This window comes from Myotis myotis, unplaced genomic scaffold (genome assembly GCF_014108235.1).
Source record: "Myotis myotis isolate mMyoMyo1 unplaced genomic scaffold, mMyoMyo1.p scaffold_m19_p_6, whole genome shotgun sequence".
NCBI classification, from domain to species: domain Eukaryota; kingdom Metazoa; phylum Chordata; class Mammalia; order Chiroptera; family Vespertilionidae; genus Myotis; species Myotis myotis.
The window spans coordinates 25,726,986-25,753,041 of record NW_023416368.1 but is presented as its reverse complement, the minus strand read 5'-3'; the positions used below and the strand labels follow the sequence as shown (position 1 = coordinate 25,753,041).

The following is a 26,056-nucleotide window of genomic DNA, read 5'->3' as shown; positions in this document are numbered from 1 at the left end:
AATGAATATATACATACATACAAATATACATTTATATAAGTATATATAATTTTTTTTCTAAGAGCACATCTCTCTGGCACTTTCCAGTGATAGGCTCAGTGTGGCTGTGCATTCTGACTGCTTGGCTAATGGGTATTTATTCACAGGACTGAGTTTCCAGCACTCCCGAAGGTAAGTTCTGAGGCTTATTGATTTTACTGTCCAGATGGGGGGAAAAAATCCCATCTTAGAAGCTTAAAATTGCATATTACTTTTTAAATGCAGAAATGCAAATAGAAGTGTTTTTAATACTAATTGCTGGAGACAGAGGTGTATGGATAAACATATAGGCATAGAATAGCTTGAGAGAAGCTATTTCCTGGGAGAATGGTTAAAATCAGTAGTTCCAAGGCTGCTTATGTAAAATACTTCCTATCTCCCTTCCTCCCATTATCCCTTCCTCCCTCTACCTCCCTCTCCTCTCCCCTCCCCTCTCCATCAGCTCTCTCTCTTTCTGACTCATGCTGGGTTTGAGGAAATAATTTTCTCTCTTTTCCTTTAGACAGATCTCTGAGTAACTGAGGACTTAACCTGCCTTGTCTACTGAACCTGGGGGAAGATCGAATGGAGATGAGTTGATTATATTCCATGAAGTCATAGCTCATCACCAGCCAGGGTTTCAACTACTTCACCTGTGGACTATTCTAAATTTTGCTTTCTTGGGGGAAAATACTGGGGTAAGAGGAGGTTGTTTCTAACAAGTTAGCATCCTTCTTTCTCCCTCCCGTTCAAGTTGATGTAAAGGATAAGGCTGTGACTCCTTTTGATTGCACCTTCAAATTAAAATAGGAGGAGGAGAACAAGAAAGGGACAATGGCTCTGAGTGGAAACTGTAGTCGTTATTATCCTCGAGAACAAGGGGCCACAGTTCCAAACTCCTTCCCTGAAGTCATGGAGCTGAATGTTGGGGGTCAAGTTTATTTCACTCGCCATTCTACATTAATAAGCATCCCTCATTCCCTCCTGTGGAAAATGTTTTCCCCAAAAAGAGACACAGCTAACGATCTAGCTAAGGACTCCAAGGGAAGGTTTTTCATTGACAGAGATGGATTCTTGTTCCGTTATATTCTGGACTATCTCAGGGATAGGCAGGTGGTCCTGCCTGATCACTTTCCAGAGAGAGGAAGACTGAAAAGGGAAGCTGAGTACTTCCAGCTCCCAGACTTGGTCAAACTCCTGACCCCCGATGAAATCAAGCAAAGCCCGGAGGAATTCTGCCATAGTGACTTCGAAGATGCCTCCCAAGGAAGTGACACGAGAATCTGCCCCGCTTCCTCACTGCTTCCTGCTGACCGCAAGTGGGGTTTCATTACTGTGGGTTACAGGGGGTCCTGCACCATGGGCAGAGAGGGGCAGGCAGATGCCAAGTTTCGGAGAGTTCCCCGGATTTTGGTTTGTGGAAGGATTTCCTTGGCAAAGGAGGTCTTTGGAGAAACTTTGAATGAGAGCAGAGACCCTGACCGAGCCCCAGAAAGATACACCTCCAGATTTTATCTCAAATTCAAGCATCTGGAAAGGGCTTTTGATATGTTGTCAGAGTGTGGATTCCACATGGTGGCCTGTAACTCCTCAGTGACAGCATCTTTCCTCAACCAGTATACAGATGACAAGATCTGGTCAAGCTACACTGAATACGTCTTCTACCGTAAGTGCAAAGGGTTCTTTTTATTGTTCATGTGTATTGATTCCCTTTACAGATGTGTATGGTCTGCATGTTCTGTCAGTGTCTAAGGACTATTACTTTGGGATTTTTATTTTTTAACTTGAGGTATAGCTAGAGTATTAGAGTTTATAATTCAGCTCTCGTGTGTTACCTAAGGCAACTTTATCTGTTTTTCCAGTGAAGTCAAAGAATATTCAAAGGCCTCAAAATTACAAGATGCAAATGATATTGGTATTATGTGGAATGAAAACAGACATATATATCTGTTTGCCAGATGTTGAATTGTAAAGTTATGGTGATGATTAGAACTTGGCTGTTGGTCCACGGAGGTTGGTAGACTCGGAGTGGGTGAAGTGCTGCTGTCTATTCTTTTATCTGAACTTTGGGATCTATTAAGCTAGTTGCTGAAGACTTGCTTTCATCGGGGGCTTTGAAAACACAAATGGATGTTATACTGAATGATGTGGTTTTGGCTAGATGGCAGTATACACTGACGAAAGACTCCCTTTCTTACCCTCCCCCCAAGTCTAAAATTTTCTTTTATTGGCTTTATAAGTCTGCTATCTGATTCTTCAGTAATTTGTACTGAGACTTCAATTGCATTGCAAACTTAAGCTGAACTTCATTTAAGATCCACCTAGAAGGAGTTAGGTCCTTGAGAATTGTCAATCACATGCAAACATCTAGGCAGCTGAGGTGATAGAATTACTGTCTAAAAGGAAACCAGAGGGAAAAAGGAAAGGAAACTATTATATTGAAGTTTTTGAACTCGATTTCTTAGAGGTCAGTCCATTTGCCTAAATGACAACTTTCAATACAGATTGTTATGTGTTATGAAATAGCATTTTTTAAGATAAATTGTAAGCCATTGACCGCTGAAAGTCTAGTGCTTGATTTAACTGCAGATATTCAACTGGCCTGGGAGTTGGGAAGTGAATTCCATAAGAAATATGTTTCCAGTGTTAACATTCGATTTCCTTCTTATTTAAAGGAAAACCCATACTTTTAGGGGGTTAAAATGTCCAAATATATTTGAACATAAAAGAACAAATGAATTTCTTGGACTCAGTTTTGCCTACAGTTGTGTTTATTCCTTTGGAGGTGGTGCTGGGAACCTTGCTGAATTGCTGGTCAGTGGAAAGCCGAATTGTTCTGTACTGGGTTTTTAGAAGTCAAGTCCTATGTATGTGTAGAAAGGACAGCCTGTGGAGAAGCGTGAAATCAGTGATCAGGTCTGTAGCATACTAATGTGTAATAACAAGCGTGATTTGGTCCAGTAATGCTATCTATGGCACTTACCTATAATCTATATCTTCCTCTGTGCTGAAGCTCAGTTGCCAGATACCAGACATTGCTTTCTTCCTTCTGGTGAATTTCCCACTAGTGTAGAGATAAGACTCTAGCTTTCTAGCCTTCTGTAAAGGAATCTGATATTATCTGTGATTATGTAGAACAAATATCTTCTCACTTCATGGAAAAATGCACCTTAAAGTTCAAATCTAGGTTTGTGATATTTATCTTGTTCTCTGATTTCTAATATTTGAAATGGCATCTTAAAAAGCTTCAGTCAAATAAAATCATAATAACTCTATCCCCCAAAAGACCACAATAGATTTCTAATCACTTGTACTTCTAAATGAGACTCAGAACTTGATTTGTATTTACCTACTATCTCAGTGACATTTCTGTGTCAAAGACTGATTAAAGACTCATGCATCTAACACTGTGCCCTCTTTAGGATGCTTTGGACGGGCTCTGTGCTCCTGATGATGTAATTACTTCTTTCTTTGCTGGGCTGCTGAGAGATTGCTAAGAAACAGTTTGCTCTCCATCCCTCTGGTCAGGCTAGCACAAACACACAGCAACTTTATATTGCACAGCATGTATGTTGCATATGATATACTTCCCCTTTGTGCCTAATACCCAGAGCTTACTGTTAACTCTTCCTCTGTATAAAGACCAATAAGACTGACAGCTGGCTTTCTAGAATCCGTAACAGCTTCCATGAAGCTGGTTAGCCATAATTATTTAATTAGAAGCTGCCAACTGTGCCTATATAAGCATTAATTTATCAAACTGTTGTGCTCTGATTAATAGACTGAAACCGTGGGAGGTGCTCTAAAGCTGACTGTATGCAATCTTTGTCCAGCAAGAGCTAGTCCCACGGAGCCCCACAGAGAGGGACAGAGCCCCAGGCTATAGCACGGGTGTGGACTGAGAGAACAGAGAAAAGAAGCTGCAACCTGGCAGATTCCAAAGGGCAGCACGAATCCCAGGGAGTGCCCCTGCATCCTCAAAAACCCAGCCGACACACACACACACACACACACACACACACACACACACTCTTTACAGAGAAATTCAACTACTTCTTAGGTTAAATATTATATATAATAAATATATAAGTTTATATATTTATATTAAATTAACTCCAAGCAGTCAGACTCTTCTAATAACCCAGGGATAATGCAGAATCACTTTGCCTGGATCCATATCATAGTAAAAAATAAACAATGAGAAATTAATACATTGTATATAGTAGTTGGCAGTCATGGGGAATGACCCCTTCTTCCCCTGTTTACCTGTCTTTTTCCCTCAAGTTTTCCATGGGAAAATTGGGAGACCAAAATTCCTTGTATTATTAAAAAGGCTAGATTCTTGCCTTATTTAATCTTCATGTAAATCTAGAATTGATGGTCAGCATCAGGTAGTTTTGACTATCTAGTTAATGTAGAATTATGAACAATTAAAGTCAACAGGTGTTGCCCTGGCCATTGTGGTTCAGTTGGTTGAATGTCGTCTCGTGCACCAAAAGGTTGCTGATTTTTGATCACTGGTCAGGGCACATAACCAGGTTGCAGGTTCCACCTCCAGTCTCCCCAATCGGAACACATGCAGGAAGCAACTGATAGATGTTTTTCCCTCACATTGATAAATGTTTTTCCCTCCTCTCTCTCTCTCTCTCTCTCTCTCTCTCTCTCTCTCTCTCTCCAAAATCAATAAAAACATATTAAAAAATGCCCAGTTGGCGTGGCTCAATGGTTGAACATCGACCTATTAACCAGGAGGTCTCGGTTCGATTCTTGGTCAGGGTACATGCATGGGTTGCAGGCTCCATCCCTAGTGGGGGGCATGCAGGAGACAGCTGATCAATGATTCTCTCTCATCATTGATGTTTCTGTCTCTCCTTCTCCCTTCCTCTCTAAAGTCAATAAAAATATATTTTAAAAAGTTAACAGGTGTCTGTACTATGCATTTAAGAGAATGAAAAGAAATGTGTTTGTCTGCATTGCTTACACACCAAAATGATATGTGAGATGCTATGGATTATGATTCATGTATCAGCAACCTAGAAAATGTGATATAGGAACATAGAAATGCTTATCCTAGGACTGCCTTACAAAGTATTTTAGATAAATGCTTTGTTTTAATTTAAAACAATGAGAAAGTTTCATTTCCTCCTTACCCATCCAACTAGTTAAATCATTACCTCTCTTCTCTTCCGGTGTTGTATAGAAGGCAATATCATAAACATCAGAGAATGCCTTCTTGATTCACCTCTGAATGAAATGGGAGCTAAGTAATTTAGAAAAGAGAAGTCCTGATTTTGAACCAGATACTCAATAACCATTCACAACACTTAGGCACAAAAATCACAGGTGCATGGAAATAAATGAACCTCTAATTTAGAGCCATCTTCCAATCCCAGAGAGAGTGGGAAGATTGTTCCTGTTTGGAGAGAATTATGCACACTTCCTTAATCCTATTCATGAGTCAGTTACTTCAGACAAATGCCCGAAAGCACTCAGATTGAAAGGCATTTGCCTCTCATAAAGCCATGATAACATGACCACAAGTAGGGAGTTTAATTCATAGGATGATTACTCTGAGTTCTGTGAATTACAGATAGAGACGCTGATTCTTCACCTTTTTTAAAACAAATTACTTCTTGTAGGTACATTTTAACCTTTCTTCTCTTTATTTTATTTCTTTAAATTTAAAAGGTTATTGTCACAAAAGTCTCTAAATTGCTTTACCTACACAGTAAATATGTTCAGGGCTATTGACTTAGATGGGGTGTTGGAGAAAAGTAGATCAGTTGTAATGATTTCTCTCTTAGAATTTAGCAGCATGGCCTTGTTTTGGGAAAGAATATATGGTTCTGGGTACTGTGAATTACCCAACACTGCCCTAGTGGCCATCGGCCTGAGGACTGAAGGATTGAGGGTTCGATTCCAGTCAAGGGCACATGCTTTAGTTGCTGGCTTGATCCCTGGCCCCAATCGGGGCATATATGGGGGGCAACCAATTGATGTGTCTCTCTCACATGGATGTTTCTCTCTCTCTGTCTCTACCCCTCCCTTCCACTCTCTCTAAAAATCAGTGGAAAAAGTATCCTCTGGTGAGGATTAACAACAAAAAGCTTCAATAAGTGAAATCATATAGTACTTGTCTTTTTTGTCTAGCTTATTTCACATAGCATAATACCCTCTAGGTCAGTGATGGTGAACCTCTGACACGCGAACTGATTTTTTTGGTTGATTTTTCTCTATTAAATGGCATTTAAATATATAAAATAAATATCAAAAATATAAATCTTTGTTTTCCTATGGTTGCAAATATAAAAAAATTTCTATATGTGACATGGCACCAGAGTTAAGTTAGGGTTTTTCAAAATGCTGACACGCCGAGCTCAAAAGGTTCGCCATCACTGCTCTAGGTCCATCCATGTTGTCACAAATGGTAAGATTTCATTGTTGTTTTTTTATGTCCAAGTAATATTCCATTGTATATATATCCCACATCTTTTTTATCCACTCACCTATTAATGGGCACTTAAGCTGCCTCCATATCTTGGCTATCTATCTATCTATATATATATATATATATATAAAGCCAGTGTCCCTAACGAACGCAAAAACCAAACTATAGGTCACCATGAGGTGCATTTAGCACCTCTTGGTCCCTCACTTCCCCCACCTCCCTGCCCATGAGCAGCGGCTCCCAGCAGCGGGGCAGGGCGGCTTGCAGCTCCCGGCGGTGGGGTGGGGCTGGGCGGCTCTTGGCTCCCAGCACAGAAAATTCAAACCAGGGGGTAGGACTGAGGCAGCAGATCAGATTTTAAAATAACTGCTTTTGTGACACAAATGTGGAGCTGGAAAAGCAGTCCAGGCTAGGCAGTATCTCTCACTAGAATGATCACCATGTGTTCCTCCTCTAGCTTGCCCAATGTCCTCAGTGTTGACTGGAAGTACTGCTGTGAAAAGTCGGCGACTCGTGGCTCCTGGTGGGTGGCTCCTGGCTCCCAGCAGCAGGGCGGCACGGCTCTTGGAGGCAGCTCTTGGCTCGCACACGGTTTCGTGCACTGAGCTTCTAGTTGTAAATAACACTGCAGTGAACATAAGGGTGCATATACCTTTTTGAATTAGTGTTTTGAATTTCTTCAGATACATACCCAGTAGTGGACTTTATAGGTCATGAATGTCAACTGTAATTGAAAAAAATATTTTAAAGCTTCAATAAGAGGGTGTGTTTTTATAGGAAAACAGGTGGAAATGCATCTATCCTTAAATGATTCTAGCTCTTTTTCTTCTGGTTACTTGAAAAACACTAATTATAAATTAAATTTTTATTGTCCATAGAGGTATGATGATTGGCCCTTTCAAAATGAAGCAACAGAATAGTGTAGTCAAAACGGTGAAGGTTTGGACTTTACCACCACTTACATCTCTTTCTGAGATGACTTTCTGTCTTATCTACTTAGATACTCTCTTTTCCTCCTGTTTTAGTCATTCCCGCTTTCAAGTTCTTTCTCTCTAATCAAGACTTGTCAGCAAAAATTCTGTTCTCTCATTATATTTAGAAAAGTTTTAAGGCCTGGTGCTACTTTTCTCAGGGGTTTTTGTATATAAGAAACATTTTAATCGTTGTGGATCAGGTGACTTTGTACCCAGAAAGTAGCATTCTTAAGACTTGAGGTGTTTTAATTTATAATGTAAAAAAAAAAAAAGCACAATTTAAGTGTACAGCTTCATCATGAAGTCAATTTAGACCTGTGCTTACACAGATAATTAAATGGTGATGATAAAGGGCAGGGGTGGTGGATGTAATTTCTTATGTGTCTTTAAGATGCTGTGTTCTGAGCTTTGGGCTCAATATAACAGTGATATAAGCGTGTTAGTAAAATATCCTATATAATAAAAGCCTAGGTGGCGTCACATGTGACATCATCACAAGTTGGCCACCACAAGATGGCCGCCACAAGATGGGTGTAGGGGAGGACAGTTGTGGATGATCAGGCTGGCAGGGGAGGGTAGTTGGAGGCAACCAGGCCAGCAGGGGAGGGGAGTTGGGGGCCATCAGGCCAGCAGGGGAGGGCAGTTGGGGGCGAGATCAGGCTGGCAGGGGAGGGCAGTTGGGTGTGACCAGGCTGGCAGGGGAGGGCAGTTGTGGGCAATCAGGCTGGCAGGCAGAAGTGGTTAGGGGCAACCAGGCAGCCAGGCAGGCGAGTGGTTAGGAGCCAGCAGTCCTGGATTGTGAGAGGGATGTTTGACTGCCCATTTAGGCCCGATCCCTCAGGGATCAGGCCTAAACTGGCAGTTGGACTTCCCCCAAGGGGTCCCAGATTGGAGAGTGTGCAGGCTGGGCTGAGGGACACCCCCCTTGTGCATGAATTTCATGCGCTGGGCCTCTAGTTTTATTGTTTTCTTTTTCATGCCAAACAAGATGTATTAATTGAGCCCAATCTCTTGAGGAAGGCAATTAAAGTAGTTTTTTCCTAGGTCTGTAACATGACTGAATGGATTTGGCAGCAAGAGGAGTGTCTGCATGTGGATGGAAAAGGGAAATCTCTGAGATTGCCTCGATGCGCTAACACACACACACACACACACACACACTCACACCTGGAAAGAGAAGACCAAATGCTCCTGACAGTCTAGTGAGTTTAAATCCTATCAAAGGAATTAGAGGTGGAAATAGTTTATAAAGTGCCATAAATCTCCATTTGGAAAACCTCCAAACATAAACTATGGAGAGGAGTGACTTGCATAGGAGAGAGTGCTAGTGCAATGAATAGAAAAAAATTCCTTCAGAAATTGATAGATGAATGCTCAGTTTCGGCATCACAGCTGACAGTTGCTCTTTTTCTTTAGTCTTTGCTATAGCTTTCCTCAAGTACAGGATTTCTTTTCAAGTCAGGTAAAACATTTTAGTGCAGAAATCTTTAAATACATCCAAATGTTGAGACACCCAGCTTTAATAATTACATTATCATTACAAGACCAATCTTGTTTCATAAACAGTCCTATCTACTTTCCTTCCTGTTTGCACTGGATTATTTTGAAGTAAATTTCATACATCAATCATTTTATTCATCTAAAAAAACATTTCCAAAATAAAATGAACTAAAGAAAAATAACAAAATGCAATTATTGCATGCAAAATTAATACAGTAAATCCTCACTTATCATAGATAGGTTCTGCAACTTTATGAAACATATATAGGGAGACCAATTTTGCCATAGGCTAATTTATATAAACAAGAGTTAAGTTCCTGTGGGATCTCATGAATGTTATAATGAGATTACATTGAAAAAATGTTATTTGAAGACTAGTTGTAATTCTTTACTATAATTTAATATCTAGTTGATGTTCAAACTTTTGATTGCCTCACAGAATTTTCTTAAAGGTGGCTTGTTTGAGTCAAGATCCAAATGAGGTCCATTCATTACCTTTGGTTATACTTTCTTTTCTCTTTAAAAATTGAAAAAATATTGCATATAATTTATATGAAACAAAGGTAAAATATATACCTTAAATATCTTTTAAGCTCTCCCTTTCTCCCTCTTTCTTTCTTCTCTCTCCCACCCCCTTTTCCAATTTGTTTGAAGAAACCAAGTTGTTTGTCATGTTGACTGTCCCACATTCTGGGTCTGGCTGATCCATCTCTGTGATCTCTGTGACACCATAAACACATATTTTTCTGACCCCTGTATTTTCTGTGATTTTGTTATATCTAGACTATAGATTCTAGAGACTTGATCAGATTCAAGTCCATTATTTCTGGCAAGAAATCTTCATGAGTGATGGCAAGTTCACATTTAATTTGCTTTGGCAGATTGAAATGCTGTGTGCTGTGGAGTCAAGGGAAGGTCATCTTTTATTGTTAGTTTTTTAATATTTATCATATAGATAGGTAGCAATTAGAATCTATTTATTATCTCCATTGCTTAATTTGACTCTGATGATATGGCAGGCAACAAAAGAAACCCTTATTTGTCTTTCCAGTCATTCATGAATTGCCTAGCATTCCACTGCTGTTCTCATCAGTAGACTGGGCTGTCATCAGGGTGCAATGAGCCAACCCAGATGTGCACTCTGGGTCCTGTTAACTGGGGAAGGAATTATTTTGGGTGGGAAACTTTGCATCCTGGCTATTCTATTTTTTTTTTTTTATTCTTTCAACTGTTCTGAAGCTCCATTGAGTTCATTGTCTGCTGTTCCCACACCCTTTCTCTCCCTGTGTCCTTCATCTCAGTAAATGGCAATTCAGTCTCCCAGTTTCCCAGGGAAGAATGAAACATGGGTGTCATCCTCTTTCTTCTCCCGAGTAACTCTCTTCAATCTATGACAAGTCCTATTGGTTCTTTTTCATCTCTCTCACATCCATCCATTTCTTTTTGTTCATGCTCACCCTAGGATATTTTTTCCATTGATTTTTAGGGAGAGTGGAAGAGAGGGTGAGAAGGAGAGGGAGGAGAGAGAGAGAGAGAGAGAGAGAGAGAGAGAGAGAGAGAGAGAGAGAGAGAGAGAGAGAGAGAAAACAAAAACAAAAAAACAAAAAAACAAAAAAAAAACACAAAAAACCAAAAACCAAAAACCAACCAAACAAAAAAACATATCAATTGGTCAATTGGTTCCCTTCTGCACGTGTGCCCTGACCAGTACCGAGCTTCAAACCTGCAACCCAGGTACATGCCCTTGATTGGGAATCACACCCTTGACCATTCAGTGCCCATGCTAATGCTCCAGCCAGGGCTCCGTCCATTTCTCTTCATTTCCACTGATGATACTCTGGCCCAGACCACCAGCATTGCTTTTTTAGACTACTGCAAATAAGCTAAATTTTCCTTTCCATCTCACATTTGGGGTTGTCCCCTTTGGATCTGTTCTCTCTATTGCAAACATGATGAGATTTTTAATGTGAATCGAACCTTGTCATGTTTCTGCTTCAAGTTCTTTATTGCCTTATATTGCTCTTATATTTAATACACACTTCTTGCCATCAATTATGGCCACATCTTCTTTATTGATGGACATTTAGGTTGCTTCTATATCCTGGGTATTGTAAATAATGCAGCGATGAACATAGAGATGCATATATATTTTCAAATTAATGTCTTGGATTTCTTCAGATAAATACAACTGGGATTGCTGGGTCATATGGTAGTTTTATTTTTAATTTTTTGAGGCACCTCCATATTATTTTCCATAGAGGCTGCACCAATTTGCAATTCCACCAAAGGTGCAGGAGGGTTGTCTTTCAAAGAATCAAGATCTTAATTCACAAAGTCCTTATGCTAATGATTTCCCAGCACTTCTCCACTGAAGCATGTGGACAGTATATTCATTGATCTTATGGTTTAGGAAAAGATTAGACTAGTAAGTGAGCAACTTCAATCAATTGTGATGGGCAAGTGTAAACTGATATGAGAATAGAGAGGGAGCTTCCTAACCTGAATTTGGAGTATCAGAAAATTAAACCTAACCTGAATTTGGAGTATCAGAAATATTAAAATTATAATATTAATTATATTAAAGCTGAGAGAAGAGAAAATGCTTAAATCTTTAACGCATTTGTTGACTTGCAGATACTAGCTGGCTGATGATGTCATACAAGTTATAGCCTAGGATGACTTAGACAAATGTTAAGATCATTAGCAATCATTTCATTTCTTATTAATGAGATTTAACCTAGCCATAGCCATGTGAATGATTTAGTTATTCCAGGAACCAGTATCTTTCTTTTTAAACTCTTCAGTTCTCTCTTGCATTTAAACTTTTGTCTTATGAAAGTACATGTGTAAAATCAGAAACCAAATGATGGCCTTAGATGACCAATAATTGATTTTAAAGAGACTTTATAATTATGTCTATAGTCTCCTTTTATGATTCTCAAAATTGTAGGTATCATTGTTATTATTTTAACTTTAACTACGGATTATTGATTTACTTTGTCAGTCTCATACACAAGTCATTTTCAGTAACTACCACAGTGCTGAACACAGGGTATGCTTAATACGTATTTGTTGGATGAGTACAGAAATTCATAACGCTACATTTTAAAAAAGAAAATGTGAAATGTAAAATGAATGAAATTTGCCCCCAGTTTTGCTTGATATTAAGTTTTAACCAGGAATGCAGAGAATATGTTTGGATACACTGACAACATAGGATCTATCTGGATAAAAATCGTAGTTGTGTTACTTCTTACCAGGGTCTACTCAGCCAAGCATCTTTTTTTTTTTTCACTTTATTTTTTTATTTTTTATTTTTTAAATTTATTTTATTGCTTAAAGTATTACAAAGGGTATTACATATGTGTCCTTTTTTTCCCCCCACCCTTGACAATTCCCTGGCCTCCCCTGCCCCCCTGTTGATAATGCTCACCTCTCTTGTCTTATGTCCATTGGTTATGCTTATATGCATGCATACAAGTCCTTCGGTTGATCTCTTACCCCCCTCTCTCCTGCCCCCCAACCCTCCCCGGCCTTCTCGCTGCAGTTTGACAATCTGTTTGAGGCAGCTCTGCCTCTGTATCTATTATTGTTCATAAGTTTATAATGGTCTTTATTATCCATGAATGAGTGAGATCATGTGGTATTTTTCCTTCATTGACTGGCTTATTTCACTTAGCATAATGCTCTCCAGTTCCATCCATGCCGTTGCAAATGGTAAGAGTTCTCAGCCAAGCATCTTAACCTCATTATACCTCAGAACATTCACCTGTAAAAGGAGAATGGGGAAGCTTTTCTCATGGCCGTGCTGTGAGGATTAGCCAAGGTCATGTCGTCTTATTAGCTTTTCTCATCAGTTGCCAGGCACTACTTTATCTATAGGCAGTTTTAGTTCATCTTACAAGTAGCTGGAAGAAAAACTGAGAGAATATGGATCTATTAGAGCTGATTCTGATCACTATCAAAACAAAAGTCAAGCTTCTGCCCACTGGTTTCACTCTGGACTATTGCTATGCACACTCATGACCTTAGAGAAAGGAAAAGCATATAACACCAATTCCTATAGTCCTGTTGATAATGCTCACCTCTCTTGCCCCTTTTAAAGGCACTCGTACCTCTGTTACACCTACCTTTTGACAGTTCTTACAAAAGGCCAGTCTGTTTCCCACCTTAATATACTACACTTGTGTTCCCTCTCCTCAGAATCAGGCTTTAATGGGCTTTCCTTGGAAAGGCCTTCTGTTACTATCTCTGCTGAAGTAGCCAATGTCTTCCTGCTTATTCTCTATTAGTCAGTGCGTTAGCAGCATAAAGAGCACTGTTCACATGTGTAATTACCTGTTTGATGTACTTTTCTCTCTCTCTCTCTCTCTCTCTCTCTCTCTCTCTCTCTCTCTCTCTTTCTCTCTCTTTTTCTCTCCTAATATACTTCAAACTTCATGGGTTCTGCTCTCTTGTATTTCTTGCAACTAGTACAGTGCCTGGCATATAGTAGGCACTCAATTAGTGATTTTTTTCTATCCTCCCCACCCCACCATGTAAAATTATAATAGTAGATTCATTTTTATGGTGAAAGTAACTGATAATATACACAACTGTGAGTTTACAATTGTAAGTACAGTTGTGAGTATGTAAAACACAGATTTTATTCTTGTATTTTTGTTTATTAATTATTGTATTATTTTTCATATGAACAACTGTAAGCCTGCTTTTGCTCCACCCTCTGTGTGTGTGTGTGTGTGTGTGTGTGTGTAGATCTATCTATTATATATATATATATATATATATATATATATATATATATACACACACACATATATATTTGCAGGTGTAGATATATAATCTCTGATGAGTATAGTAGAAATGAATGTGGGGGAAAAAGAACAACTTAAAACCTGAGAGACAGAGGATACAAGAGTATCCAGGGGAACTGGCTTTGATGAATCACTTAACTCTTCCAGCCCCCTGGTACCTCAATTATATAACAAGAATAGTGGACCTATTTAATTAATTGCCCCATAGCACATGATATGACATGTAAAGTGACTCTGTTGCTTGATTAGATGTCTGCTATTAAGGCAGATTTTATCTTAGCTGAAGTGAGCTTCTAGAGAACATCTTAAGGAAAGGTAACTACACCCAAGAAGATAGAAATTAAATCTGCTTATTTAGAAAGTTGTAAAGTATTTAGATACCAATGGTCACAATAAGTAAACAGGTTTTAATGGGCCTGCAGCACCAGCACTTTTATTATTTCGTAGCCTACGAGCAAAGATATGTTGGGTATATTTTGGTCTTCTCCACTTGTGTAATTATCATCCACTTATGGTCTGAAGGCACTGGCCAAATGGATACAAACAGATCCCTTAATAGAGCCCCATAAATTGTAATGCTGGATGGGGGCTTGACTTATAAAATCAGAGCTTCCTGGATGGTGAGGGGCATCTCGTGATTTCATGATTGTTTCCTCTCTTTGAGTCTCCCAGCTTTATATGACAACTTAGGTTGAAGCCAACATACAGTATCTTTTAAAGTGATGGTGTTTTGCCTGTGGTGGGAATTGGGTGTGAGTAAGGCATTCTTCCCCATACCCTTTTTATTCCTTTTTTCTGGTAGCCCTTGGGACAATTCCAGGAAACATAGGGCTGATTGTCAATGTTTGAAAAATCCTAAACCCAGACATTCTAATCAAATGGTGAATTTACATTTTTTGAAAAATTGCCTTTCTACATTTTTTGGTCAGGTTCTTAGCTTTGTATTCCTTTCCATTTCTTTTCTTTTCATCTGAGTCGCATTTAGCACTCAGAACAAGTCTAAGTGAAGGATGAACTGGAGGAAATCAATTAGAAAAAATAAAGAGCAAAAATTAATTTTGCTTTCATTTTTTGGTATGTTACAGACATAGTCACCTTAATTATCCCATTTATTTATTTATTTATTTAATTTTTGTAACAACACAAGCAATGGGAGTTATTGCTATGGAAAAATCGTCTTTACAACCGACCTTATATGCTTTCTACCAAGTAGTTTGGAATTGTTTCTTATACTATGAATAAAGCCTAAGGTTATTATATTATTATATTAGATCAATATAATCTATATTTCCTCCACAGAGCTTAAGGGACTATGATAAAATCACTGGTTGAAATGGTGCTTTCTATCTTCACATGAAGAATTAATTCTAAACAAAAAAAGTCTAATTTGGGGGTGTTTGCAAATAATCCCCCATACCAGTCTTCTATATAAAAACAGTAGGAACACTGTCTTTTTATTATAGGTATATTTTTATATTGTTTATAGCCTATGATTTGCCTTGGTAATTTGCTTCCTTGTATGGGAAAACAAGCTTTCTTCCAAATAAGCAGATGGAATGTAATTAAATAATTGCTATCTTAATTTGCATCTGAGGTCCTCCTGACCAGACAAATAACTAACTGTAGGTAAGCAATGGCATTTATTTAAACTCTGAGGTGTTAACAGTGATCATAGTTATCCTTTATTGAACTCTATGTCAGGTTTCATATCAAATGCTTCTCATTTAATCCTCAAGAAACCTCTACATAAGAAACTGAGGCTCAGAGAATTTTCACTTGTTCAAGGTCACTGTTAGTGGCTATCTCGGAATTCCTGTATGGGGAAAAAAACGAGTAGTGTTGAGTTTGAGAAAAGTTCATTCGTTTATGTTAAGAATGGTGGTAACCATGGGCTGATGAAGATAAGTGTGGGTGATAGATGGGGGTGAACTTTAAAAGAACCTTCCCTACCCCACAGACACAAGTTACTGCTATGTGATATCCCAGTTGGTATAAGCAGAATTCCATCCCTGTTGCCCTGACCCCAATTCCGGCACTCTTGACTATCATGCCATACACAGAAATACCAGATGGCAGTGCTATCTTTCTCAAACTGCCAGAAGCAACTCTTCAAGAGAACTGCCTCCCATGATTAAGTGAGAATCCCACACACAGCCTCCAGCAGGGGGTGGGATGGCAGAAGGTGCTGGACAGGCCTGATTTTCCATTCTCTCTCCCCTTCAAATTTCAAGCCTTAGGAACACGATTTTCCCATGATACAGCTTTAAAAAAATTAAACCAGATTGGGCTGAAATCTGCAAATCTGTCCTCAGTTACCCACACACAACTTCTGGGATACAATCTCTTCTCCCAGAGACTCCTACACAGCATTATTTTTAAGAATTTGATTTCCTAGGTACCTCAGATATGAAAAGGCAGAAGATTTCATAGTACAAAAAGATGTCAAAAGCATTTGAAATGGAATAGAAAAGTTCTATCCTGTCTTCCTCTGCTCCACCAAATACCCAAGAAAAAAATAAAAATAATAAAAAATAATAAAAATTATAAAGATATATTAGTAGTTTCTGGTTCTAGAATCAGTAGCAAAACGGAGATGAGTGAAGTAATCTTAAACAAGATTAATCCAGATTTCCTGATAGGCATTGTTGGTCCCCAGAAAAAAAGTGGCCCATTTTAAGCATGAACCTGGGACTAATCCAAAACTTTTTAAATAATAAAACTTATTGCAAATGAGCTCCACTTTTAGCAGCTTGCCTAGTTTTAAATTTGGCGAGAGTTACTTAAGAATATAATTTTGGCATAAGTATTTTATGTTACTTTAGAATTATCTTTCCATTATACAATGGCAACACTACAAACAAAACTAAGAAGAAACATGACTCTTGGTTTAAAAACCAATTGACCCCCTCAGCCCCTTCCTCTTGGGAATCTCAATAAAAATCATAGAACCCTAGAAATGGGGAAGAATAGACTCTTGTTTTGCCCCATTTCTTACAGTTTTTATTTCTTTCCACTTAACTGTTTACTTTTCTCAAAATTATAAGTGCTACTGATTGAGTGCAAATCACATGGCAGACACCGTGGTAAGTGATTTGTAGAAATTCTAATGTTCTCTCTTTAGAGCAATCTTAGGTGAAGATTAGTTTTCCCATTTTACAGACAATAAAATTGAGAACTAGGGAAATCTTTACTCAGGTTCACAGCTAGTGAATTAATAAAGTCAAGATTCAGATTCTGGTTAAGTCTGTCTGACTCTGAACTCTGTAAATGCTTTTTAGTTGCGAAGTTACATCTGTACAGAGATTGCAGAAATTTTCTATAAAGAGAAATAAAGAAATTAGAAACATAGGAAATGAGATCAAAAGAGGAATTTTTTTAAGATGGTAGACTAAATAGCATATTTGTATGCTGATAGGAGGGTTCCAGTGGGTAAGGAAAAATAACAATAGAGGAGAAGAGAGAGAGCTAGAGTGATATCCTTGGATAAGTAGGAAAGAATGGGATCAAGTACAGAAAGAGTTTACTCTTTATGAGCCTTGTCAGCTCATCTGTGTGTGTGTGTGTGTGTGTGTGTGTGTGTGTGTGTGTGTGTGTGTGTGAAGCAGTAATAGAACATATGGGTATAGAAAGTTAGTTGATATGCTTTGATGGGAGCTTGTTGACGGTCCCTTTAGATAGTTTCTGTTTGCTCAGGAAGATAAGCTGAAAGACTGAGGATGGAGAAGGAAGTGTTAGAAGTTTGGAGAGAGAAAAGATGATATAAAATAGTTATCTAGGCCTGTGGGAGAGTGAATGAACTAGGGGAGTGAATTGACCAAAAATATTAAGGACTCATTTGAAGTAAGTGGCTATGAATTGAAAGTGAGATCATTCAGCACAGTTGTACATTGTACGTTTTTCTCCAGCCAAGTCCAGCTGCCTGGATGCAGGTGGGGAGCAGGCTCAGATTTCATCCTAACCAGCAGGCATTAGGTTTCTGCAAAGTAGGGGCAGAAGAGTTGAAGATGTATCCAATAGAGCTATTAAAATATTGACCATTGAATTTCAATTGGGAAAGAAATGCAATGAGGACATGGAGGAGATGAAGGACAATAAAAAGGTATAGTATTGGTGGATTGAGGTTCACTATAGAGTCAAAGGGCAGTTGGAATTTAGTAGTGGAAAAATAAGCTAGAAAGATAGGAGATGGTTGGATGTTTAAAACTGAGCTCACAGAGGGTTGAACAATTAATAATGACACAGTTGATGATATGACCTTGAAAGTGAATGGCTGAGTGTGGAAGATGTGGTTGTTAGAAGAGAGAGGGATTAGGAATATTCAAAAATCATCTGTACATATGTTGAAAGCACCAATATTTATGTTATTTCAACTTCGTAACAACTCTGTTATTGTCCTTTTAGAATGAAAAATTGTGGCTAGCTAAGAGTTGGTAAACAAGTCCAAGATACCAAAGGTAGGAGGCATCAGCACTCGCATTTGAATCCTATTTATAAAGCTCATCTCTCTTACCACTGATTGTAATGGCTTCTATGTATGGTATGTTCCGCTGCCTCTAAGCCATTCTAATTAAAAGGAATTAGGGGACGCTGGCCAGTTGGCTCAGTTGTTTGGAGCCTCATTCTATACAACAAAAGGTTGCAGGTTCAATCCCCATAAGGAAAAATACTTAGGTTTTGGGTTCAATCTTGGACTGGGTGAATATGGGAGGCATGATAGATGTTTCTCTCTCACACATCTCTCTCTCTCCCCCTCTTCTCTCTCTCTCTGTCTCTCTCTCCCAAATAAAAAAAACCTCAACATATCCTTGGGTCAAGATTAAAAAATAAAGGGGGGGGGTATTCTCAAATGTTTGTGTCATTTGCATACCATACCTGTCATTCACCAGTATATAGATTTATTAAGCACCTACTAATCCCCAGTGCACTGCACTGTTCCATATTCCAGGGCTACAAAGGGTGAAAAGTGTTGTATGGAATTGCAGTTGAGAGTTCAGTTCCACTGCATTATCATCTGTCAGTATGAATACATTTGAGTAATTATTTTAATATTTTATTGCATCTTGTTCTTATTATTTTATAAAAAATGAGTAGAGAATAGAAAGTGAAAGTGCTGATATTGATGATAAGCATATCTCTCATAAGCTTCATATAATTGACACAAAGATGAAAATCTTTAAGCATGCTGAAAGAGGCAAATTCTTAGCCTCTAGTGGATAACATTGGATTTCAGCTAATTGAGTAAGTTTTCAACTAGGAAGGGAAAAAATCATAGTTGAAAATGTTATCAAATGTAAGAACTCTATTTTGAAATAACTGTTTAAAATGGGAGGTATAATTAGGCATATTATATTTTTTCTTATTTAGGAGTATCCATCATGGAAAGTGTAAATCTACAGTTTGGTATATGCAACTAGATCTTTATACATGACTTAAGGAATGTGGTATGTATGAATATATGGAACACTTCTATAATATAGAAATGATAAAGGTATTGGCAAAAATAGAAGAGAAAATACTTAATTCAGTGGAATGATTAAGGATGTCTTTCCTAAGGTGGCATTTCTTAAGCAAAGTATGAAAAATGAGGAGTTAATCAGGCAGACAATACTAATTAGGCAAAGAATAGTGTTAAAGGCTGTAGGACAAGCAGGTGCTACAGCATGGAAATGAGATTGAAGGAGGCGTGTCAGCCCTCCTCACAGTTCTTTTTTCTTTTCTCCATCTCACCCCCATTTTATTTTATCTACACTAATAAAAGAGAAACATGGTAATTGGCGTACGACCGCTACCCTCTTCATTGGCTAATCAGTGAGATATGCAAATTAACTGTCAGCCAAGATGGTGGCGGGCAGCCAGGCAGCTTGAAACTAACATGAGGCTTGCTTGCCTCAGTGACGGAGGAAACCAACGTTCCCCACCTGTGGCTGCAGGCCTCTGAGCCTGCAGTTTCAAACATTGTAACAGATACCGCGGGACTTCAGCCAGGAGATTCGCAATATTGTAAGCAAAGGCCAGAAATGTACTTTCAGGCGGAGGCCTAAGAGCTGGAGCCAAGCCTCAAGCTAAAGCTGGCCCAGAATTAAAAAAAAAAAAAGGAAAAAAGGAGCGGTTGGGAACTTCAGTCCTAGCCTGAAAACAGCCCTCAGCCCCTCACCCAGACTGGCTAGGCACCCCAGTGGGGACCCCCACCCTGATCCAGGACACCCTTCAGGGCAAACCAGCCGGCCCCACCCATGCACCAGGCCTCTACCCTATATAGTAAAAGGGTAATATGCCTCCCGGCACCGGGATCAGTGTGACAGGGGGCAGCGCCCAAACCCGCTGATCGCCCTGTGTCTCTGTGTGTGACAGGGGGCGGGGCCACAACCTCCCTATCTGCCCTGCTCTGTTAGTGACAGGGGAAGGCGCCCCAACCCCCTGAGAAGCCCTGCTCTGTGCCTGATAGGGGGGAGCTCCCTAACCCCCCGCCCCCACGGGCCCTGCTCTGTGTATGACGGGTAGAGCCATAACCTCCCCATCGGCCCTGCCCTCAGTGTGAGAGTGGCGGCACCCCAACCCCCTGATCGGCCCTGCTCTGTGGGTGATAGAGGGCGGTGCCCCAACCCCCTGATGGGCCCTGCTCTGTGTGTGACAGGGGGCGGTGCCCCAACTCCCCTATCGCCCCTACTCTGTGCGTGACGGGGAAGCGCCCCAACCCCCTGATTGGCCCTGCTCTGTGCGTGACAGGGGGTGGCGCCGCAACCTCCCCATTGACCCTGCCTTGAGTGTGACGGGACCTTGCCCCAACCCCCCAATCGGCCCTACCCTGAGCGTGACTGAGGGTGGCATCGCAACCTCCCAATCTCCCTGCTCTGTGCATGACAGGGGGCAGCACCCCAACTCCCCAATCGGCCCTGCTCTGAGCCCGACTAGGGGCTGCACCTAGGGATTGGGCCTGCCCACTGCCACCCGGGAGCAGGCCTAAGCCAACAGGTCGTTATCTCCTGAGGGGTCCCAGACTGCGAGAGGACACAGGCCGGGCTGAGGGACCCCCCCACCCCCCCGAGTGCACAAATTTTTGTGCACCGGGCCTCTAGTTTTATTATAAAAGATAAAGAGTTTGCCCGGCCAGTGTGACTCAACATGAGCATTGACCTATGAACCAGGATGTCATGATTCAATTCCCGATCAGGGCACATGCTTGGGTTGCAGGCTCAATCCGTAGTGTGGGGTGTGCAGGAGGCAGCCAGTGAGTGATTCTCTCTCATCATTGATGTTTCTGTCTGTCTCTCCCCCTTCTGAAATAAATAAAAATATATTAAAAAAAGGTTCTGTCCATCGTAGTCCTTTCCCCAAAGGACTGTGCTGTTACATTATTTGCACTTTAAGTGGAATCCATTGGGTTTTACACTCTTTAGATCTTTCATAAACAGGGCAGATAACAAACATAAAAGATCCCAGTTTACCTAGGGAGATAAGGCAAAATTGCCCAGGTGTTTGGATTGTATCTATTTGTGATAAATCCTCTCCTATCCTGGCAGTCAGTCCTAGGGAAGGAGTGGGAGAAAGGGAAGAATTAAAAAACATGAATTAGTCCCCTTCATTTAATTTCCACAGTATCTGCTTTGCACCTAGGAAACTTTAGTATTTATTAGACAAATGTCTCTAAGGATTAAAACACAATCATAATATTTCCTCCTTAGGGAAAAAATAAATAACAGGAGGAGATGATCTGTTGTAAAGAATATAATCTTCAATTATTGTATTTTGCCTTTGTACAGAAGCATTTGCATTTTCGGATGCCAAATAGGTGCCATATTAGCAGCCAGTTTCAGTAATGAGGAGGAAATGAGTTATTTTTGCTTTTGATGTTGCCTTTGAATGTTCCAAATTCAAAAGTGAAGATGAATTGTTCAAACCTCCCTATTTGGTAGACTCTGACCATCTATCTCTAAAGCTAGTGACCCAGCCTCATTCCACAAGAAAAACTGCAGACTTTAGCTCTCTTTTGAAAAGTGTAAACTATAAAAACTTAACTAAATTTTTAAATTTTAGTCTGTCTTGGTCAAATCTTCTCCATCCAGGATCACAAGTTATTTAAAGAGGTACTAAGCCAATGAAGTAATTTGTAAGCAAGTTTAGAAAGATAGGTGAACACAGTGGCTGTTTAGTAGAAGTGGCTGTTTAGAGCGTGGACTTGGAATCACAGAGCTAGGGTTTCATACCCCAGTTGTGCTACTAAACCAGCTTTGTGAGCTAAGGCAACAACCGGACTTTCCTGCAAATAATGACAGCAAATCCATCCACCTCACCAGGTTTTTGCATGGCTCAAATAAGATGATGTCTGCAGGAAAACACTTGGAAAACTAATATCACTGTGCAAAGAAGTGGTTAATTTATATGTAAACCATACACATCACAATCACTACCTTTTCTATAGAAAAAAGTTATGATAAAAAATGAGGTACTAAGATGGGCCATCAACCGATCTCTCCTAAAGGAACCTCAGCCTTTTCCACTCTCCCCTAATGAAAACAGAAATACATCACTAACTGTCTCTTTAGATGAAAGGTAAAAGCTGTCCAATAAGCTATAAATAAATAATTGCCAGGAAATGTATACACTGGCCTCACTAAAGTCGAGTTCAGTTTCCACCCTATGAAAGTACACAAGCCCACCCAGTTGATGGAATAAAATGTTCTCAGTTTATGCTTTTAGATGGAGTCATTTTGCATGCATGATAAAATCTTGTTTTTATGCACAGAGCTTAGTCTACTGATTCAATGATTTCAAACTTTTAATAATTCATTCCTCTGAGTAGATAAAAGTCTCATGCTTCCGCTTTCTTTGGAGGTTCCAGTGCCTCTCCCAAGGGTGTGGCTCTTTTGTCCATTGCTAAGAGGAGCTAAAGTCCTCTTTTGTTTAGCCCAGGGAGATTCATTGAATTTGTTGAGGTGTTGACTCCATGTTTTGTTTTGTTTTGTTTTAACTAGAGCAGGAGCTGTGGAATCAGTCTGACTGAGTCAAACCCTCATTCTAAAACTCATTGTTTGACTTTGTATGTACAACTTAAACTCTTGATGCCTCAGTTTCCTCATCTATAAACTGGGAGTGATGACAGTATCTATTGATGGTGTTGCAGAGAAAGTTAAATGAAATTATGAATATAAAGTGCTTAATGAAAGACCTGGCTCATGGTTAGCCCCCAATAAGTAGTAAATTTTATTTTTATTTATATTATAGAAATGAGATAATTTTTTAGCTTTTTAGATGAAAAATTATAGTATAATATTCTCTGTTCCTTATTAAACTTCAGACAGGTCTTATGAGGCTCACTATTGAAAATTTATCCTCATGGGAATGAGCCTCATGGCCCTTTGGAAGTATTTTAATGTCTGATTCTTATTTTAAAAGGCATAAAACCAACCATAAGAGTTTAAGAGCTTGAGAGTATAACCATTCTCATTTTTTCTCTGTACCCTCACATCTTTTTAAAAAATATATATATTTTTATTGATTTTAAAGAGGAAGGGAGAGGGAGAGAGAGAGAGAGAGAGAGATAGAAACATCAACGATGAGAATCATCAATCTGCTGCCTCCTACACAACCCCAACTGGGGATCGAGCCTGCAACCCGGGCATGTGCCCTTGACTAGAATTGAACCTGGGACCCTTTAGTCCACAGTCCGATGCTCTGTCCACTGAGCCAAACCAGCAAGGGCTGTACCCACAAATCTTATAATACTTTATGGGTACTGACCCAATACTTACAGACCATAATAAATTTTATACCAAAAGGTCATTGTCAGTGTATGGAGGCTAGATTAAGAAAAATGGTGTAGATCTTGGCAATGACTCAGTTATCCTATTGACATCATTCAACAACAAAACATTTGCCTATTATATGCTGAAGATATGTAAAACTCTATCTCTGCCCGTGAGGTGTTAATGCTCTAGTGGAGATACAAACACAAATACAAATAATTAGTAGATCATTTATAAGTGTTATAGCTGAGGCAAAATGAAAATGCAGAGGGAGAAACCAACTATGACTTTTGGTTGAAATCAGGAAAAACTCTGAAGTAGAGGCAACATTTGAATTGGATCTTTGAAGATGAGCAGGGGTTGGGCTGCTGGATTCGGGTCTAGAAGGGGGGAAGATCACCCCGGTAGGAGGAACAGCATGTGCAAAGGCACAGAACTTTGAAAGGATGGTTCCTTGAAATCTTATGGAATTGGTGGTTATTCTGGTATGTCCAGACCAAGGGATAATAGAGATCATTTTGTTCATTATACTTAACCTAAAAATCATGACATAGCTCTCCCATAATGATGTGGAGATAATATGAATAACTCATATTTTGTGAAATAGAGCTTAAGATTATGAAAGATGCCATCTTAGAGAAACTTGCTTCTAGGATAGTAAGATAAGCAGGACATTTTAGGAAAGGCATTAGGCATTAGGGGCTGTAGCTTGAAAAGCACATGACTTTATTTGATAAGAAAGGGAAGATCTATGCAAAAGCCTTTGGCTGCTGGACATCTAGGGGAAACATCATGGATAGTATTAATATTGGTCTGGGAGAAAGGAGATTGATGTTTAACCTTGGGGGCCCCAGTTTCCTCATTTGTAAAATAAAGGTTTTGGACTAGGTGATCTTAAAGGTCTCAAAATTTAAAAATTTATCATATTGGCAATAGCTATCTCACTACTAGATTATGTTTTGATAGCTTGCCTGCTCCCTACTGAAAAATACTCTGTGACTAAAATGTGACAGTAGGTCAGGTGGTTAGGTACTAGCAACTAGCCCTAGATGGATAGAAATACTATTAAATTTCTACTTCAATTCTATGCCTTCATTGTTCCTTCTCATCTTTTCTATGTTCCAGAGTATTCTGGGTCTCTACCCAGAATGTTTCTCCTCCTATGAAAGTCTCATAGCTTGTCACTTTGCCAATTACATGTCTCTGTTTTGTCTTAATCAGGGTGAACATAAAGCATTAAAGTAATTTTTAACCAAGTTGGTTTGGCTGAAGTTTCTCATCCTATTAAAGAATGGTCGGTATTTAGATTAAATGATACAAGACTGCTATCCTTACTATCATAATTGTGATTTGGCATATTTGATATAGTATTAGATTCCAGTTGAGCAGATGGTACCAGGATTTAAACTTATGCTTATCAGACACAGATGGTCCCAACAGTGAACTTTTCTCTTGGTTATTTGTATTTATAGCAGGTTAAACATAAATGACTTTACATCATTTTTATTTTGTGACTTTTGTCTTTTTAGTGATTACAAATGGTTTCTCTTAGTCTTCATCTTTAACTTTACTTTTTAATTAATACATATTTATCTTCAATGTTGACCCAGATTGTCTCCATTAAACCTGTTCTAGCTGTTTTCCAGTTTTTCTGGAACAGGGGGGAAAAAAGTCCACACTGTTAATTAGTCTGGAAGAAAAAGCTCTATGGCGGTTAAGAGTTCATGATCATGTACCCGTTACCCCCTCCGCCCCCCCAGTGAAGGTTGTCAGGAGCACAGTAGAACTTAGCACCCAGTCTCTGAAAGGACCCAGGCTCGCTCTAGAGACAAGACAACAAAACTGTGTTAGAGAAACTGAGGGATTTATCTGAGGTCACATAAATGTGGAAGAGTCAAGGCCAGATCTATTTCAAATTCCTGTTTGGTGCTCTTTTGAGACACCTCACAGCCTCCTGGAACCACTCCAATTGCTTAGTATCAGATACTGTTACTAACGACTGGCATTTTTCCACATGGGGAAATTGATGCCATCACTATGGAGAACAAACTCTCTGCCAACTTTCTGAAAAATCAAGAGTTTGCAAATGTTTTATAGTTCTGATTTTGAAGGCGGTTCTTGTACAATCAGATGGCTATGGATTGAAAGAAGAAGATGATGAGATGAAGGAGGTGGGAGCAATAATGTCGATATAAAATACAGGATAAGAAGAGAAGTAGGGATGCTACAGCTAAAGAAAGACTCAGGAGAGCAGATAGTTCACATACATTTTTATTGTCTTCTTGAAGATTTTCTTCAATGGCAAAAGACTTCTCAATCACATGTGGGAGAATTGATTTCAGTATTTCACCACCCTGAGAATCAGTGAGCTCCTCTTACTATTATTTAGGAGTATTAGTTCCCTTTAGTTTGGTAACTTGAAGTTAAAGGTTATCACTTCTATTCTTTGGAGGAGGTGAGAGTTGTCCTAGGGAGTGTGACAGTCAGGATTGAGAGTTGTTGGGACAAAGGGCTTTATCTGGAGAGTGTGATTCATCTCTGAAAGGACCCAGAGTGATA

At 39.4% G+C, this 26,056-nt stretch overlaps 1 protein-coding gene across 1 annotated transcript in view; it reads left to right on the top strand.

Annotated features, from left to right (window-relative positions):
- KCTD16 (potassium channel tetramerization domain containing 16) overlaps window positions 1-25,692 on the top strand; it is a 60,419-nt gene extending 34,727 nt beyond the window's left edge. The window contains exons 6-7 of the mRNA XM_036312575.1: window positions 542-1,684; window positions 25,628-25,692. Coding sequence (XP_036168468.1) covers window positions 853-1,684; window positions 25,628-25,692 — 897 coding nt within the window. The 5' untranslated portion in view covers window positions 542-852. The remainder of the gene's footprint in view (window positions 1-541; window positions 1,685-25,627) is intronic.
- Window positions 25,693-26,056: the final 364 nt, after the last annotated feature.